The 20,586-nt window shown below is 33.6% G+C and overlaps 2 protein-coding genes across 8 annotated transcripts in view; one reads left to right on the top strand and one right to left on the bottom strand.

Moving 5' to 3' along the window:
* Window positions 1-121: 121 nt before the first annotated feature.
* LOC123707976 (maestro heat-like repeat-containing protein family member 1) lies at window positions 122-14,372 on the bottom strand. Its single transcript, XM_045658363.1, has 12 exons — window positions 14,214-14,372; window positions 13,960-14,137; window positions 13,383-13,554; window positions 12,538-12,727; window positions 8,618-11,456; window positions 7,825-7,978; window positions 7,062-7,322; window positions 4,946-5,160; window positions 2,837-3,034; window positions 1,512-1,794; window positions 982-1,219; window positions 122-853 (listed from the first exon to the last, which is right to left on the bottom strand). The coding sequence occupies exons 1-12, from the start codon at window positions 14,242-14,244 to the stop codon at window positions 669-671; spliced, it is 4,944 nt and encodes a 1,647-aa protein (XP_045514319.1). The 5' UTR covers window positions 14,245-14,372; the 3' UTR covers window positions 122-668.
* Window positions 14,373-15,360: 988 nt separating this feature from the next.
* LOC123709125 (GTPase-activating protein skywalker) overlaps window positions 15,361-20,586 on the top strand; it is a 58,356-nt gene continuing 53,130 nt past the window's right edge. For 4 of the 7 annotated variants that reach the window (XM_045660261.1, XM_045660264.1, XM_045660265.1 and 1 more), the window contains exons 1-3: window positions 15,363-15,595; window positions 15,729-15,865; window positions 16,196-16,464. In XM_045660261.1, the coding sequence (XP_045516217.1) occupies window positions 16,353-16,464 (112 nt within the window). In that variant the 5' untranslated portion in view covers window positions 15,363-15,595; window positions 15,729-15,865; window positions 16,196-16,352. Of the gene's footprint in view, window positions 15,596-15,728; window positions 15,866-16,195; window positions 16,465-20,586 lie in introns of all 7 variants that reach the window. The other 3 variants (XM_045660262.1, XM_045660263.1, XM_045660266.1) reach the window with 3 other exon arrangements.

Below are 20,586 nucleotides of genomic sequence, written 5' to 3'. Positions count from 1 at the left end.
TAGACTAGATTTATAACATGTCTTAAATTCATTACCACTAATATAAATATCTACACTATATGATTCATATAAATATTCGATAAACTCCAACGCATTACAGAGATACAAAGAAATTAATCTGAAAAAGCATTCGTGATATTGTTTCCTTACTTTAATAAGCTTGTGTAAATATTATGAGAAACATTTCATCGTTTGCGGAATGTTCAATATGTGTTTCACAAATAATCAAAAGTAAAATAAATACAACTTCGTTTAAATGAGTTATATGCTGTATTTTAATAAAAAAAATTACACAAAAGACGTGGGGACTGAGACTCCTTTAAGTTTATACTAATCTTTACGATATTATCAATTTTCAATTGGCATATCTTATATATTCATAAAACGTATAAACCGCCAATGAAATAGCCGTAACCATAGAAACAAATCGGTAAGTTATAACCACGTTTTAAAAACCGAAAAAAAATCTGGGCGCAAGTTAAATATGTGTTAGCTACCGTTTTATTAATTTTATACTTTAACTTAAATCATGCGCATATAATATCCTAGGTTCATAATTAAAATCTATACTTATAAGTACCGCCACTAAACAAAGGCCACATTTATTTAAAAATGAATATTTTGTTAACAATTCTTCCGTCAATCACATCTGATGTGATTCTCACGGGTCATATTGTGGTACAAATAAGGCATATATTGGCGAGGGCGAAGGCAGAATTTTGTCTTACGACTGGATTTGCGTCTTTAAGGAGTTGTAGCAACCTCGTACGAGCCGTGCGAGTGACTTCAGGATCTAAACTGAACTCGTCTGGGTGATTTGGTTGGATACGGTATAAATCTGCATATAGGTATCCTGAAAATATATTTATGACACAATGATGACGGACAGACAATGGTTATATTTTAGGAAGCATGGTCTTTCATGTTTTCCTTTTTTCCGAATTCGTAATTAGGATTTCCGGACTGAAATAGTAAACTTACCAACTAACAATGGAGAAAAGGGCTTCAAATCCTCCCTGGCCGTGTGCAAATAATTAACCGCCGTATGGAGACACTTGACCACAGCACTTGGCATCTCATCAGCCAATTGCCTCATCAGGGCACAGAGGAAGTCATCCAAGTATAACCTGCCTTCATCCACTAGATGGGTCTGGATGAAGTCATTGGACTTTCGAACTTTGAATGTCTTGAAGATTTGACGGAGAGTTGATTTGCACGCCTAAAAAATAATTTATAGATAATAGCTATATTGCTTAAGAGCAAACATTCAAAACATTATAGAACACTTAGACTGTTAACTGAACTGAACGTTTTATATAAAGTCGCACTTTTTTTTGAACTTTATTATAGAAAAAAAAAACAAGAGGTGTTCTACAGTAACAAAGACGGGCCTAGCTATGCGGCTATGCGATTTCTTAAAGGTTGGCAATAAATATAACTTTATAATAAGCTCTTTACTTAGACTTTCAATATGATTTATAAATAATTTTATTAAACAATTAAGTAATTACCCTCACAACAGCAGGATTGTTATCGCAAAGATGTAACAAAAAGCAGGGTAATGAGCTTACACCTTGCTCTATTAAACCATCGGAGTTGACCCTTTCCGTAATAATCCCAAAGAGACGGATAGAGTGCTCTCTTAACTGGCTGCAATCCGTGTTCATGAAAGGCCGGATTTTCTGAGAAATTGCACATAATTCTCTGTCGAACTCTTTGTCTATTTTATCTGTTTCTGTCAGTAGACGACTCAGACCTTGTATTGCGGCCAATGGAATGTTGTCGACCGGCGATCTGAAAATATTTCGGTCTAAACAGGTAGTCAAGCAAGCTGATTTTTTGTAAATGTGCTTACAATGATATATTATGTATAATGTTTGAAGAACTTTATTTCTCTCTAACTTTATTACAAAAATTGTATTTTTTATTTACACGAGAAATATATATACGAACGAGATCAGCCGTCCTAATTTTAGACTACTAGCTCATTCTGATATGTATCTTTAACATCTTGAATTGGTTAAACGCTGAAAGAAAACACTTTTTTAACCGGATTAAAGCTATTTGTATTATTATAAACTTATAATTATTTACATAATTTTAAGTTTAAAATTTTCCGACGTTTCGCGTGCTTTACAGCGTGCGTGATCACGGTGACTGAAGACAAAGGGTGTTGAATGTCAAAAGTATCACAGCTGTAGAGAAAGTTGTGTTATCTGTATTTATATCCCCGGAGTTTAGATAAGTGTTTTCTTTCAATGTGTAAAAGCTATGTTAACAAAAGACAATACTTGGTTAAACGCGCTAATATTACGAATTTTAGACGATAATTGGTTAAATATTAGCATATACTTTCACATACACATAAAAAATAGCCGCTGTTTTGCAGTTTGTTGCAGAATTGACAAAATAATTAGCACTGGAATATAGTTAATATTCTATTTAGAAAAGAATTAAAGTAATTTCATATGGTCATAATATTTTAACATAGAAAGAATAATTTTCTAGTCAGGTACCAACGCGCAGGGCTATACTTTCTAAACCTTAATGAATAGCCCGACTGGCAATCTTTATAAAAGTTCTGAAGTATACGGTATGATTTTAATTAAAATGAATATAATATAATACAGTCACGCCTTCAATGGGTAGGACTCGAGTCAAGCACTACCTTCATTAATATATGAAGTTACTGGGTTATTGCTACGGTTCAAACACAGTCTTAAAACGAACATATTTTAAAAAAATAGTAGTATAAGATAATCATCTCTTAATCATAAGTCTTTTGTGTCCTTGTGGTTTTGTATTTATTTGTATATTAACTAATCACGAATCTTACGGTAGTTTCTGCGCATCAACACCCTGGCTTAATGCAGCCAAAGCAGCCGGCAACGCAGCAGAGCGTTGTTCCTTGTTTAACTGGCTAATGTTGGCAGCACCACGAAGACAAGCGGACCTCACACGTGGAGACTCATCCTTCCAACCACTGCTCAGGTTTGCGAGTACTGCTTCTATTAGTACAGTGTTTTCGTTGCAACTGGATTAGAAATAATTACGTATTGATCGTTATTGTTATATGTTTATTATGGAATATAAGATATACCTCTGGTATCACTCATTCCACGTGATTAAATTTGAATCGGTAGACATCCCTACTCATCGACAAAGACAGAGGGTGTAGGCCGAGATAAAAAGGCGAAGTAAAAAACTCTTGGTACTCTTTTAAAATAGCAAATCATCATACAAAATGACTATGGCAAACAACACTTATATTAAAACAAATATCGTAAATTAATTAGAAGTAGCCTGTTTAGCAGTTCTAGTTCCAGGTCCTTTTATCAACTAGACAATCGTTAAATTTAAGTAAACCTTTTTACACAGCTTTTCTTTAATACATTTCTTAAATTTAGTAAAAGCCAGAGATAAAAGAGCCTCTGGGATATTATTAAAGAGAAGTATCCCTGTCTTTCTTCCTTTTTAAGGGATCAAACTTTCTAAGAGTAAAGTAAAGAGTTCTCCATACGTAACGTTTAATTCCTTATAACAACAATGCTCTATAAATCCAGAAAATGCCCTTCATATTCTCTATTTAAAGTTGACACACTATGTAAGTTTCAACATACCATAAATAAATAATTGCGGTATAATTTGTTTCCACTTCTTTACATTTATAGAAAAACGCATAAGATAATGCATAAAAATAATAAAAAAATCACAAGCAATACCTTCCAGTCAACCTTTGTAAGGAAAAAAATGGTAAAGTGCAAGGAGGATGACTTGCGATGCAACACAAAAGAATAAGAAATAGAAGAATTACAAAAGTCACGCTTGAGCAGGGTAGGATATGGTTAAGACATGTTGATGTAGAAGAGTGTTAAAATTTTTTTTTTTTTTTTTTGGGTAGTCCGTGTTACTCGGGGAACCGGTGTGGTGTTTGACCGTAAAGCAGCACCATCTGGATGTGTCGAATAAATTCGTCATGTATGGGTATTATTATGAAAAAAACCAATTCTTTCAGCGGGAGGTGCGTGGCGATGGCCGAAGGGGTTGTGCTCGGCGGCGGCGAGGCGGGGGTGCGGGGGCAAGACGCGAGGAGCGTTTGCCCAACAGTATCCCCCTGCGCCGTCGCTGAGCCCGTATGCAGTCATATTCGCCTGAGTTCCCTGGGTTGAATGCCTAGTGCGACCCCCGGGGGACTCAATGCGGTGCTAGACGTCATTCATTCAGAATGAATGTGTCCGGCATAGCAGGCGATATGGAGGGCTCAGGAGGAAATTTTAGTGGGTCGGGTTTCTCCCCTCTGATTAGCAGAGGGATAAGAGTTAACCATCCCCACAGTCCCCGCGATAGCGACTGCATGCGCTCGCGGGCCTGCAGCTGTGCATTTTTACCTCCTTCATAAAAAATAAAAAAAAAGAAGAGTGTTAAAAGATGTAGAGGTATAGCCAATCGTATGGAGTTCGGCAGCCTATTCCACAACTTAATGGCCTCCGCCGTTAAGTTGTGGAATAGGCTTATAATACCTATAATATTGATATTATAGATATATACGACTAAAAAATACGACTATAAACACACAATTAGTGATTTTTTGTTGCAAGAATAGCAACAAAAATTCACTTCACGATAATATATAGTTTATATTGCAAGATTTCAATAGAAGTGTGTCATACTATCAAATTAACTTAATTAACAGTCTCTCGATAACCATAACTCTAAACGTCGTGAGAAATAACTAAAAAATAAATCAATTATTTCGTCTACCAAAAACGTAACTTAAATTAAATTATTTATGTGTTAATGTTGCCACAGACAAAATAAATATAAATAGCAATAATATTTCTTCAAGAATTCTTCTGTATATTTTCTGACATACTGTCCTTTGTTATCGGTCTTCAAATAGTTAAATAAGTTACCAATAATAAAACCATAATTAATTTTAACTCACCGATAATTCAATAAATCAGCCATCAAAGCTAATACGGCACACCTTTGGGGTGGTAATGGGGATCTGCAGTATCCACCAAGCCTGGATATAAGTTTAGCTAGATGCGCCGGACACGAGCGGCTAATGGAACTACCTAATATTGGAGCCAGTTCTAGTATTGTGCTGGAACTATCTCCGTGTTCGATACTAAGGCACAGAGAGCATGCCTCTTTTACCTGCAATTTGTGTTTAGATAAGATTCATGGCATATAAAATTATGGAGAAATATGACGTGGCGCGCCTAGTGAATGCTGTCAATATTTTTATATATTCGCAGAGTGAATACTTAGTAACGATATTGAGTATATTATGATTTTTATATTATATATTTGATTTTATTTGTTCTCGATATTATCGTATAGTCTGTAAGCAAAATGTATGTATTTCTGTAATAAATAAATATTTCATTAAAATTCGTAACGTCCAAGTTCTTAAAGGTTCTTGCCCTATTTAATGGTTATCTAGCATTTATTTATTTATTAGCACTTTTATTCGTGACAAGTCGATTTCTATACAATGTTTTATTTCTCGATACATCGATCTAAAAATCGCATTCTAGAACGTCAATCAAACTTAAATCTAGCTTAAAGAGCTGTCAATTTTTTTTCTGTATTCATACAGCTCTCAGTTTGACATAGTTGACAAAGCGCTTAGGACGATTTGTGTCTTGAGATACGAATTAGAATCAAACTAATATTAGGTCCTTACATATGAAATTGGCGTTTTGTATGGGAGGATCAAAAAGTCGAATATTTTTAAATATAATATATTTAATTAATCAAAGTATGAACCATTGTTTTCTATGCACTTTTGCCATCTCATAGGTAGTTCATTGATCCCTTTACTAAAAAAACCAGTCGGACGGGAATCAATAAAATCTGTGAAGGCGATTTGGACTGCCCCATAAGAGTTAATTTTTTTTCCTTGCAAGAAGTGGTCCAAATTTCGAAAAAAATGGTAATCTGTTGGAGCAAGGTCCGGGGAGTACGGAGGATGTCTTAGACATTCCAATTGAAGCTCTTCTAATTTGGTAGCCGTCTGTTGTGCAGTGTGTGGTCTAGCGTTGTCGTGAAGTAGCAGTGGCGCGGAGCGGTTGACCAGCCTAGGTTGTTTAGTCGCTTGCTTCCATCATGGTTTGCAATTGCTGACATTAGACATCAGTCGTAATAGTCTGGCCAGATTTGAGAAAACTGCAATGAACAATACCGGCACTAGTCCACCAAACGCTTACAAGTAACTTTTTTGGGGTTAATTTTCGCTTGGTGCAGGATTTGGCTGGCCAGGATCTAACCATTGCGCTGAGCGCTTCCGATTATGGTAAAGAATCCATTTTTCATCACAGGTAATGATTCGGTTTAAAATACCTTCCGGTTCAGTAATGTAACGCAGCAGTCGACGCGCGTTTGCCGGTTTGCTTCAGTCAATTCGTGAGGTACCCACCATTCAAGACTTTTAATCTTTCCAATTTGCTTCAAGTGAATTAAAACAGTTTTATCACTAACACCGCAGCCTGCAGCTAACTCGGACGTGGTTTGCGATGGATCCGCTTCCACAATAGCCTTCAATACTTCATTATCAACTTGGGTCTCAGGCCGTCCACGGGGCTTGTTCTGCAGGTCGAAATTTCCAGAACGAAAACGTTGGAACCAAAAATGAACTGTGTTTTCTTTTGCAACATGACCGCCATACACATAATTCACCCTTCGAGTCGTTTCCGCAGCACTAGTGCCACGGCAGCACTCGTACTCGTAAATAATGCGATACTTTAAGTTTTCCATTTTGTAAAATGAGTGACGCAAACAGAAATAAAACAGAAGAAAAAAACAAATGAATGACGGTCATCGAAGCACAAATACATGAGTAAATAACTGTACAAATTTGAATTTGAAATTCCTAACCAAAGAGGAGGTATTTGAGGTCAAAGTAGCCAGTACGGCAAAACGCCAATTTCATATGTAAGGGCCTAATATATAAGCTTGAAACTAGATTTGTGACATTTTTCTCTGTCATTTTTAAAACACCTTAGCAGAGTATAAATATCTGATATTCAGAAAAAAATGATGGTAAAAAAACTCACTTTATAACAATCAGCCCTCTCCAAGAACGAGTTGAAGGTGTTCACTGTTATTTTGGCAGGTGATAACTTAATGGCCTCTCTATTTGGTATGAATCCAAATCTCTCTTGACCCTTATTACTGGGTACGACATATGCGGGGGGCTCCGCTTCCACATAACACGCTAACGTTGTATAAAGTACAGCAAATAAGTCCGAGAACATGTTAATGCATATGGAACGCATCGATTCCTCTTGAAGCATTTCTCCTAGGGCGCTTATCAACTGAAATTGTAATTTTTTAAATGTATTTAACGTACAAACAAAATTATTTGTTTTACTTAGCATAATCGCTAATATATGTTTTAGAACGTAAATAAAAAGACGACCCGACGAACGGTGGCTCTAGTCCAACACGTCTTGACTCGACATGATACGTTATTTTACGTTCGTCTTTTGTCTTTTCTTGACAATTCATACCAGACTTGTCCAAGAACAAGCCAAAAAATTCATCTGAGTTCCATTTTTGATATTTTAAAATGAGAATTGACGCAATATATTTCCAACTATTACGATAATTTAATAAGTAATCTATGAAAACACATCGCAATAAAATAATTATTTTACAGATATTTTTATGATTTTTCTACCTGTTCGACGTATGGTTTATCTAAGTCTGAAGAAACACAACCCACTCAATTGGGCTCAACACAATTAAAAAATAAAATCCGTTTGTAATCATTTTTGATCCTATCATTCTCATGGATCAGACGTACTATATACTTACAGTCATAGGTTGTAAGGCAGCAATGTGATGTTCAGTAATATGGTACGGGTCCTCATACAGTTCAACAGATGTCATCAATCGGAGAAAATTATCTACTATTGACACAGACAGACCTTCGTCCCTAGCTAGATGGCGCCAGCAGCTTACCACACATCTGCAATAGCATTCGGGAAGTTTGATTTACAAGAAATAAAAATAGTTTGTTACTATCGTTTTTCTTAGCATTATGTATGAAACCAATGTAGTAGTTCTCGTGACCTCCAAATTACAAAATTTTCAACTATACTCAGATTTTTTATTCCGTAGAATTCTGGCGTTTCTTGACAGACTTGTCAGAGATTACAAATACTTTTCACCGGGCACATTTTTCAATTTTAATACGAGTCTGAACATCTAAGTCTTCATTAAGTACGGTGCTCCACATTAAAATTGGTTTTCATCACAAACAGTAGAAAACGCAAAAGTAAAGATAAGATTTTATTTTTTTAAAGGTTTACTTAATGTGGAAGTAGTGGTTACTTAATGTGGATTTTTTATGATTTACCTCTTTGTAGGTAAAACATAAAAAATACGTAAAATTTTATTTTTGTTGCCCTCAAATGGGTCAAATTTGTCCCGTTTTCTGTGGAGAATTGTTTTAGTAGAAACACTTCTGAAATGTCAGAATTCTACGGAATGAAAAATCAGAAATTACGCACGTTTATCTTTGAAAAGCTATTAGTATCCAATAATTATTTATTACAATTCGTAATTGTTCTTCAAATAATTATGCACATGAATACAAGATACTTACGGCTTCAAAGGGATCCTTTGTGCCAAAAGGACAGCAGTCACGGCGTTCGAGTGATGCCGCATTAAAGACATGAGTGGACGCATCAACCTCGCTCTGGCGTCATCTGGGACATCTTCCATTTTAATTAACATCACTTCTACAATTCTTTCAATTGTTTGATATAAATCTTGACCTTTTTTCACAAAAAATGCATCCAAAATAGAGCTTATGCCAACGCTTCGTAACTCATGACCGTCGTAGCTTTCTAGCAAACTTTCTATAAATTGCATGGTGTGCAAATGCGGTATTTTCGGCGAAATGGTATCACACAACCTCATACAGTAATCGCTGATCATGTATAAATCATTAGTCAAAATATTATTCTGTAAATGGGCTAGATTAGCCATACATTCATCGTCCGGTTCAATAGTGTGACCTTCATAAAGATCTTGAATCTGAATAATCAGTTTTACGCAGTCAACTGTGGTCAATCTTACGGGGAAATTAGTATCAGCGACTCCGGGAATTATAAGCCCTAACAGATATCCCATTTGGCCAAACTTACTAGGCGTTTCATAGTTTAATTTTACGTTTTTTATATACGAGTCAAAAACTACTTGAAGTATCAAGATGGCAGCTGTTCTAATTTCATCGTTTTCGTGACGAATCCATTCCATTAACAAACCTATTATATCATCAATAGTACTGAGACAGGTTGATTGAATAATTAACTCCTTTATAAGTTCATGAAGGAGTGTCAAGGAATCATTTAATGTTTTAGCTAACAAGTCATTCTTATCGCCATTTCCTTCTATTTCATATTTTCTTTTAAAGGATGACAGTTCCCCGAATATGCTGTTGAATAAAACACGCAATATCGTATTTCTTTCTTCAGGTAAGATGCCCTTTTGTAACTTGGTAAGAGCCTTAGAAGCTTTTACGATTATTGGATATAGTTCAACATTCCGTTTCTCAAGATTAGAATTATATATCTGTTCCAGAACACCGTTGAGCAACTGCCATCGATTGCGCAATGCCACGTTATGATGTGACGCTGGATGCAACGCTTTACTTATCTCATAGAGTGTCGTTACGCTAGCATTGCAAAGATCAAAACTGGGATTCGATTTCAGGATTTCAAATAGTATCGAAGTGACGTTATCCCCCAATCGAGCTAAGACGTGAACATCTAAGCATTCTCTTGCAACTTTGCCGTAACATATTATAAGTGCATATTTAACAATCGCCAATTCCGCGTCATTTTTGGATGCTCTTGAAGATAGAAAGTTCAGCAGTTTATTACTGCGTCTTGCTTCATTTTCTTTGTATAGTGCATCCAATTCATTAAGTATAAATTCTCCATGTTGTCTTGATGCTATTCCAATAGCCGTGCTGACATATTCTACGCTCTCGAATGGAATGGCTTTTAGAGCTAGAAGGATAATTTTTAAGACATTTTCTACAGCTGCAGCGTTGGACATATGACACGACAACACGGATAAATATTGCAAAGATACGCCTTTGACCATAGTAGACTGTTTCTTGGACATAATTTGTTGGGAAATTAGAGTAGATATTATCTCCACCCATTTGTTGTTATTTACCTGTTCCACTGCCGATACCAATAAATCTAATAACATTCCATGCCATTGTTCCTTGGATTCGTTCTTCTCAACGTATTTCAAAAGCCTATCGATTTCAATCGTCCATGAATTTTTTAAGTTCTTGTGGATATCTCCAGAAAATTCTTCAAGGAATATCAATAGGTTTTTGTTCCTCTCTCTTTCGTCTGGGTCGACTATGTGCATTAAACACCTCACAAATATAACATCGGTGGAAACTTTTGCGACAATTACAGTCTCTGCTGGTTCGTCTCTAGATACATTTGAATTATTTTGTAACAAATACGTAAGACAGTGGCTGACTGTAGACATTGAGTGAGTAAAGTCTTCAGTTGTCAGAGAATTTAGAAGCAAATTAAGTAGTTGCGTTCTAACGCTTGTCACTGTATTGCACATTAGTATGAGGGAGTTTTTGCACGTATCACGTACATCTTGAGCCTCGGACTGCGACACATGAGGTGGACCTTCATAGCCACAATGCTTTACGATAAATTCCACCATAGCAAAATCATCTGTAGCCATGATACAATTTCTATACGCTAACGCTACTATTGCTTTAACGAGTGTCTTCTTCATTTTAATCCCTTGTTCCATAACTATCATTACTTTTAAAATTGTTATGAACTTAGTGGCGAAACTGTCGATAAAAACTTGCGAACACGTCGTCAAGTGCGTGAGGATTACAACGGCTCTCATGCGTTCTTTCTCTTGTGTGTTTTTGCATAAATGCAAAAGCATTTCTATAGTTTGATCAGGATATTGTGTAGACATGTGATCAAAACAGCGTAGAACCTCAAAATGATTTTTAACTGTTTGAGGTTGATCATAATCCGGTTCAAAAAGTACTAAACTAAACAAGACATGATTAATTGAATTGACAACGTTGTCATTTAGCGACAATTTTGGGTTAAGTGATGATGGGGATAGTAAATATGAAATACATTGGCTGATACAAAAGAAGTTGATTGCCGGTTTACGATACAACGAGAGCAATGATAATACAAATTTATTGACTGTCTCATTGAATTGTCTTTCTGAAATAAGTCTAGTTATGGGACCGAGGGCCTCGAGAACCGATTCTGATACTCTAGGCTCAGACGAGTTCAGCCATTGATTGTAGAGGACGTCGAATACAATCGAGAATTCGGTGACAAAATTTTCTTTGATTGATGTTATGTTTTCGTTTTCAACGTTATCGCCTATTTGTTCAGCTACAGCAACGGCGAAATGTCCAAAAGCTGTAAAGTAAAGTAAAGTCAATACATTAGTATATTATTTTATGCGTCGGGTTGTCTCTCTACCTAAAATATGGCGAGGTCGCCGATGGCTGGCCATGCGTGATACTCGTGAACGGGTGCTATTTGAGGTGACTCGTCGTACTTGAATTCGTGTATGCGGTGATGTTAGTGATTTCGACTATGTATTTACGTATTGTTCCCATGAGAATGTAAGTCCGTGCTCCTATTTCACGATGCCTCCTGCTGATAGAGGATCTTTGACAATCCGAGACAAATCTGTGTTTTTAATTTATTTTATTATTATTTTTTGCTTAAGATGTCATGTGGAACATGGTGTAATGGTTGCAGCTCCTTGAACGTTGTGTAAAACAAAAAAACTTGGCGATTAAAAAGAGTGGTGGAGAGTTCATTGCCAGTTCTTCTCTTCCGTTCTATGCTCTTGATTTGAGAACTGGCAGTTAATGTAAAATTAGAAGCATTTAATGTATATTTCTTTTTTATTGACGTTGTGTACATTGTTACCTATATGAATAAATGATTTTTGACTTTGACTTCTATTTGTATTTATATTTAATGGCCTAAATTATATCTAGCAAAGCTGAATATAGAACCAGTTAATTGTGATCTAATATAAAACTTTTAAAATAATAGTTTTTAAAATTACATCATCACATGTTCTTATTATAAAAATCCATTGTTTTTTTTATTCAACCATGAAGGTTTCTTACCAACCTCTTAAATTCTGAGCAATCATAGTATATAATATACATCACTGGTTGTGCCCAGCGATTTCACTTGCGTTAACTAGGTCAAAGTGTAATTTAATACAGCCTCACATGAATTATGAAAAACCTATTACGATTCAACTCTAATCCTTTAGCTACATATTTTACAGCCTATTCTCATATAGACATGAGATAATTTTTAACATAAATTTCATAAAACTTGGTCAAGCATTTTTGGACAATGGTTGCTTACATAATGTTGCTTGCGACTTGATGGTTGCCTATCTATATGATACGAGTCTTTATGAATATACACAGACAATTCACAAAATACATATAATAATAAAAAGTCTTACCATAAGCAAACGCTTGTTTATCCCCGTTTTGCCTCACAAGTGGCAGTAATGGAAGCATTTTGCCAAGAATTTCCTTTATATGCGGCACCATTGATTTTGTGTTAAGCATAGATAGTGTACCCATGGTATGAGCTATGGTATAGTGGGGCAATGTGGCTGGTGACAACTCATTTATAAGAGAGCGAAGAACCTGAAATAGACAAGCAATCTCGAGTTTAGTTTAAGAAAACTCTCTTAAATTCCATTCAATGCCCTGAATACAAAAACTAGGAAAGCTAATAAGTATGACAACTATAAGAGCAATCAAGATTTACTTGTATATTGAAAATCTTTATGTGTACTTTTGTGAATAAATAATACTGTTGTTTTTTTATATGTAACACACATTTTTAAAAATCATATTTTGTGTCATTAGAAGTAGTGGGGGCACATGATATATCTAATGTATGATATAACCTTTTAACCATTTGAAATGTTACTTTAACAATGTAAAATTATGATGTAATGTATTTTATGTATAAGATATTCTGTGTATCATGATATAGTTTTAACTACTTTAATATCTAATAATTATCAAGTGAAATACTATTTCTGATGAATTTGGATTACCACTTCTTAAATCAATTGGATAATAAACATTTGATGCATAATGAGCTGTAAGTGAATTAGTATAATCTTATTAACAAATGTTGGTTCAGTAAGGATTAAGGCCATACCCTCTAGACACGCTTATATGTTTACAAAAATGCCACTGATTGTTTATGAATATGTTGTTAGAAATCAGATTGAATTAATAAGATATTTGGATATGGAAGCCATTTTCATTCTAATAAAATATGTCTTACCAGGTCAAGAAACTCATGTCCTACAGCTACCAAAACAGCTGAAGCTCCCAATTGGACAGTAGGTTCATATGATGGATTTTCAGTCATTGCTCTGAGCATAGCATGGACCAATTCTGTAGCTATGCCAGGTTCTATCTTTTTTACTTGACTCACACATGTTCTTTCTAAAACTCTGGAAAGTTTATAGTAAGCAAATTATAATTATATAAGTTGCAATGAAATTACAACATTTATATTTTAAGTGTTCAAGTGAAGGATCATAAGTGTATATTGTGTTATCTACATAAATAAATTATATTTCATAGAAGTCACGTGGGTTAGATAACATTCTGTATCATGCTGGGCTAAATGGTATAAATTATATTTTTGTTACTTTAACTCTTGTTGAAATTTCTTTATTCCAAGGAGTATGTAGGATGTTTATTATACTATTGAGTGGAATTTCTACCAGTTTAAAAAACCTGAATTCACACAATATCAATTATTTTCTCCTTATTTAAATTAATATCAATAATTAATGTACATATATTTACAAAAATCTAGCAAGAAAACAAGTTTTACATCAAAGAACACATACTTAACGATATTTCCAGTCTGTGTGACATTAATTCGCCCTGCTTGTTTATAGAAGTCACATATAATTTCAATAACTTCATTAGGGTACTCGTTGGCGATTTTTGAGATTGATTTTATTATGCTGTTGTTTACCGAATTATCAGTGTCTCCTAGAGCTTTTACAAGATCCAAAATAGATTCTGAAAAAAAAACAACGTAATTTGTAGGCTGATAAATAGGTAAAGTCGCATATTCGATTTAAACGAAAATAAAAACCTTTAAGACACGCTGCAACCGTCACATCCATTTTTTGAATACATGGAGAGAAAAGCTGGTTTTCAATAACTACTATTATATGGTATTTACAAAAAATATTAATTATCTTGTTATCATGAAGTAATAATAGACAACAGTTTCGTCTTGCGCTTTGTCACAATTACAAGAACAACTACAATGAAATTTCAAATTTGAAATTAGAATTAAGACAACTGACCAACAGGTTTTGACAATTTACTTTTGCTACCATATAGTGTAATGTCTATGATTCCGATGACAACTGACATATTACTTTTTTTTAAATTTATTTATTAGCCGGATACAAAGTCCATTGGCAGGCATTTTACATGAGCGATAAGTGTTGCCCAACGCAAGCTCTAATTCACGAATTAGAATTTTTGGTTTTAACTGACGAAATTAAATTCACCTTATGTAAATATCGCGAAATCGTTCACAGCTTTTGTTTTACTGAAAAAATAAGTTTATTTATTTAATACCTTTTGGTACATAGCTACATACTAAAAGGTAATTAACCTATACAGTCCACAGCATTTTCAAAATAGGTTTAATTACTAGAAACAATCATTAAATGACCTTATTATTAAATGACACACAGAAGAATTACTTTGCATTTTTTAAATTCTGGATCCACTTCTGTATTGTCGTGTATTAACTTTCAAGATAAAACAATCTATGATTAATTTAAATTAATTAATAAATACAGTATCTTTATTTACTTAAGAAGAAAGTAAAAGTAAATACTTTTGGTATTAACTTTTACTTTTATTTTTGGTCGTTTATCAATTCTGAAAAACGCAAATCATCATGTTTACCTTTTGGATGCAATTACATGCATATATTATGTTTCTTCCAATAAATATATTTAATGATTAATGAAATTAATGATTAAATAATTTAATTATTATGCAATATTTTTTTTTATTACTTTTTTTCAGAAATGGATTGTTGTTATTATAAGTTAGTGTAAGTATTACATATTTATTAGATAACTTATTGCTGCTATTGTTGAATGCTTTGATAGTTTGGGGAGTGCGTCCGCCTAAAATAACAGAAATCTCTAACAGTATAATTTTTAAAGTTGGCAACCCTTACTATTAAGTGCTAAATTTGATTTTTGGTTTCAACTTTGATTAGCAAAATCAAATGAATATTCAATACACGGTGACGGTTGCTGCTAGTACTAAACCTAACTAAAAATCTGTATTCTTGTTAATTCAATTTATCTCGTAGGATATACTCATATAAAAAGTACGAAAATTATTTAGTTTCCACACGGAGGCGATTTATGAATGGTATTGAGAATGAAAATCGTGGAATGACTTTCACCGGATACATCGATAATTTGATTATATGAAACAAAGGTAGCAAACTATTCCTTATTAAGTGTTTCTTACTATGTATGCTATATTCCTGTATACATTAGATAAAAACATAACTGTGTGATGTACTGCGTGGTTCGTTTAAGTGACAAAGTAATCGCGTCGGCTCCCACAGGCCACTCGACACTATTATCCCATCCGTGATTACGTTGCGCCGGGAGCAGCTAGCTCGGGTTAGTCGCCGCGGGGACTCCAAAGCGGTAAATACGGAGTCGCAAATTCTGCTCCAAATAATTTATTGTTACGATTTCGGTAAGTTTCACATACAATACCTTATGAAACATTGCTGACAGTACACGGGCGTTGCTCGGAGTGACATTGACTATCGCGAGATCAGCTACCGTACGATCTTAAAATAGCTGTAATAGCGAGCCCCTCCTGGCAGCTAAGGTAATCAGCTGATCTGTACAACACTTTAATTCTATCCAATTGGATAATTAATTCAGAATCGTAGTTGATCTGGCGCGATTCAAATCGTTCATTGTGAACGCTGATAGGTTATCTTCGCGATAATGTCGTTTATACAGTAATTTGCTCTCCTGACACTGTTTTCAGTGATTATATAGAGATAATTGGTTTCAGATTTGAAAATGGTGCAGCAAGATTTAACTTAGGTCTACGGCCTATGGGGGGAATGGCTCTCTGGAGCTCATTGGTGTGAGTTCTGAGTGAGATAGGTAACTGGGTTAGTGTAGTGTTGTGAAGTGTCTAGTCATTAGTGAGTGAGGCCCAGGCCGGAATGCCCTCCGTGATGTTGTCAGCAGTGCTTGAAGAGGAGGCTGATTTGTATGAAGCTTTTCCTCCTCATGTTGACCCATCAGGGATTACAATTTTAACTGATAGCCCTCCAGGTGAGTTAACCCATAATTCTAAATTAATTTTGTAATCATTTGTAAACAGTATTTGGATGTTACAATTAGAAATGTCAACAGTGGCAGAAATAAGATAATGAAATTAGCTGTGTAATTAATATTTTTCTCTCATAATTAGAGATTCATACCCACTGCTTTATCATCTTGTAAATGTTGATTTAAGAGTTGTGATTCTACTGTTTATTTTATCTTATACAGGGTAATTATGCTGATTATCTACAGCAGTTAAGCTTTTATTTGATATAGCATAATTCTAACTTAATAAAAAATATACCTAAGTGATTATGTTCATTAAACTTTTGCATTTCTCTAGGTATAACTAAAGTATAGAAACCCCTTATTTCAAACTAAAAATTTATAATTACATGAAACTAGTTTGTGACAAATAACTTTATTATATAGGTTTCAATAAAACATAGACATGTGTAGACTGGTAATATTAAACCACACAATCAATCATTAGATGGCATATGTCTGCTATTATTTGCAGATGTCTTGTATTCCATACCAGTATGGCTCATAAAACTGTTTTATTGGTTTGTAAAAAGCAAAAGTATTTATCTAGCATATACATGCCAAATTAAATTTGAAATATCTTATCAATATGTTTTGTTAAAATGTGATATTATGTAAGAATAATTATGTAACATCATTTTTGGTTTATAATAACATAATTATATATTTATTATAAACCAAAAATAATTAATGTTTCAGTTAAAATTATATAAATAACATTGTATAGATAGGTTTGAACAAATATAGTTTCATTGACAAGCCTCTCTTAATTTGTCAAACATGAATTCTATTGTTTATTGATTAACAATAATTTGTTTTTCAGAGTTATTCATGTCTTTTAAAGTAGAAATGCTAACATTTAAATTAGCATGTGTATACACTGCCAATTGTGTTATAGCTATATATATATATATGTATAGGTAAAAACCCTTTCCAAAAATAATATTTTCTTTTTAATTTGTTTTTCAATTCCTCTCTGCATATGAGTAACAGTTTTACATGATTTTTATTATTAAGTAATAACACTTAATAAATAGGTTTTTACAAACACCTTCAGACTTGTCTTATCTGAGAAATATCATTAGTTAATTTACTTGCTGAATGTAGGTCATGGTGATAACGCCTACCTTTGCCAATTAGTTGTCTTATCATGACTATTATTGAAGCTGAAAAACATAGTGAAATACATGTAATTTTTTCTATTGGTCACATAATTGTTAATTTACATACTCTGTAAATGTCCGTAAAATGTTTTATTTATAAATAGAATAAACTGAAATCATCAATTTATAAATTTAATGTTAAGATACTTGATAGAGAAAACTTGATAATTTGCTGTGGCTTTATTATAATTAATCAAAATATTTTTATGATCACATGAGATCTCTAGAAATCACATCAAACACATAAGTTTTTTTTTAAATTATTGCATATATATATAGAAATATTTGTATTAAATTAAGTAATAGCTATCTATGATTAGTTTATCTTAGAGTGTAATATTGAATAATACTGACTATCCTAAATGATGACTATCTAAGGTTTTAAGTATATTATTGTCACGACGTTGTGGTCAATTAAAAAAAATATAACGAACATATTAAGAATAAAATCCAGATGTTTTCGTTTACGTCACTATAGTTACTAAGTTACCCTAAAACTATAGCTTCTTTGAATTTTGTATGAATGAGGAATTGTTGTGAAACAACGATACGTAATTCACGTTCAATTGTTTATACTTCACAGTGTGCCATAACCTAGCCAAGATTTCAATTGATTCATAAGCGATAACGCTGCGTGCATAAAATGCATTTAATTAAATATTTTACCAACGGCTTTTCCCAAGTCTGGTTTATAACTAATATTATTAAATTAATTAATAAAAAAATATTCAAGAAACACTACAAAAATATAAAACATACTTGTCCCGGCTCAGATACCAGATCATAATGATCGATTCATAAGGTACTATGAGTAAATACACGAAGAAATCTACGTAATCCCTAAAACGTACGTTGTAATTTTTGTTAAAATTGTAGACTCCGGCGTAGCTTTTGACTAATTGACCTCACTCTCACTGACACTTTTAAATAAGGTACTATTTCGTCTCGTTATGTCTTCTTGTGTTTACTCTGTGTTGAGTAGACATGATGTAGTTAAAATTATGCAATTCTAATTATTTTTGTATGACGTGGAAGACGTTCAGATATCTTCATCAAAAATTATCTAAATTTTTCGATTTATACTTTTAATTAATTTTCATTGCGGCTACGGAACGAATGATGTGGGTATGGGTAGGTGAATCGGAAAAGATTTTTCAAATCGCAGTACATATAAATAGATAAGGCTGTATAAGAATCTCTTGATATTGTTATCTATGAAGATGTGATTAATGTTGTTTATTTTCTTATCACTGAAAAGGAAGTACTCACTTTCATGAGAACACTTTGTTGTTTAATACTTTGTAGACAAGAATTTTAAGAGAATACTTATATGTCACACGCTGTGATTATTTAAAGTCAACAGTAAAGTTAAAAAAGTAAAGTTTAGTTTAAAAAAAAAGAAATATTTTTTAGGAATATCTTCCACCTAAAAGTGCGTTTTAACCATAAAAGTTATAAAAGCCTTGTCCGCCTCAGATATTTTTAAATATATTCTTATCAATCTCCTGTCACTTTGCAAAAAACAAGAAAACTATTTTTGTAATATTTTAAAGTACGTTTAAGAATTAGATCTTCCGATTTATTTTATAATGTTTATATAAATATATATATATATAGATATATAGCAATAGCAGTGTTGGCCTAGTGGCTTCAGCTGGCTGCTCTCATCCCTGACGTCCTAGGTTCGATCCCCGGCTGTACACCAATGGATTTTCTTTCTATGTGAACATATAACATTAGCTCGAACGGTGAAGGAAAACATCGTGTGGAAACCGGCATGCGTCAGGCACAGAAGGCTGATCACCTACTTGCTTATTCGATTAACTCATGATCATGAAATAGATACAGAAATCTGGCGTCCAAACCTAAAAAGTTGCAGCGCCAATGATTTTTTTTAACATTAATACTAATAAAAATACATAGCAATATATTTAACGGTAACGTAGTCTTCCATCCATTGATATAATATGAAGATATTATTATTAAATTATATGTAGCCAAGTCTAGTGGCCACTGGTTTGCCAAGCCGTAATTACCTTACGCGAAATTAATGGAAAGCTTCAAAATTAAGTGAGATTAACTTTCTCCAAATTGTATTAATCGTATGGCGTGTTGAATATTGTAGGCAGTTATGTAATTACCGCCAAGTGTATTATTTGGTCAGTACACTTGGTGGTTAGTAGTTACTTACACTTTCCTATATCCACTTTTAGGTGAGCGTAATCTCTGACTATTATCATAACTCATTTATCAAAATTAATATGTAGTCTTATTCTCTTTATTAATTTTCCAGCAGGCTTCGAACTGCTTTCGACAATCGTATGACTTATTTTAGTAAACAAAGATTTTATACTATTGGCAACGCAATATTAAATCTTTTCCTCATGTTGGAAAACCTTGATATCCTTCTCGGAAAGAATTGAAAATTCATTGCTGTTTTTGAATCATTCGGGGATGATTCAATCTTAAAGATTATTATGTTAAGAAAACGTTACAATATTTTTTATAATCGCTATATTGATAAGGCGATACGTGACTTCAGATATAAGAGTTATAATTTTGAGGGATATTTTGTAAGAAAGTTAACTTTTGTGATTGTCAACCGAAAACAATCTGTTTTTCTTAACCACTGAATTCGCGTGTTCAGATACATTTAGGGGAACTGTTTTAAAGAAAACGTTCTGTTTCAAACTAGATTTTCCTTTTATTTGAGATTTAAAACAGCTCAAACTCCACCCCATATTTAAAATTCTAAAATCTCTGGTATGTCAAACTCGTACTCGTATGTAAAAATTCGGTACTAATAACAACATAATCTCATTGCGACGTAAGCTTCTTCTTGATAGAAAGAAGCTAAGAAATAGGTACGAATCTTCCGATTGCACACAGCACCACATTGTGCAAAATGGATGTAATAATCTTT

Source organism: Pieris brassicae, chromosome 4 (genome assembly GCF_905147105.1).
Source record: "Pieris brassicae chromosome 4, ilPieBrab1.1, whole genome shotgun sequence".
Taxonomy (NCBI): domain Eukaryota; kingdom Metazoa; phylum Arthropoda; class Insecta; order Lepidoptera; family Pieridae; genus Pieris; species Pieris brassicae.
Note: the sequence above shows the minus strand (reverse complement) of the source record. Positions and strands in the feature narration are given on the sequence as shown.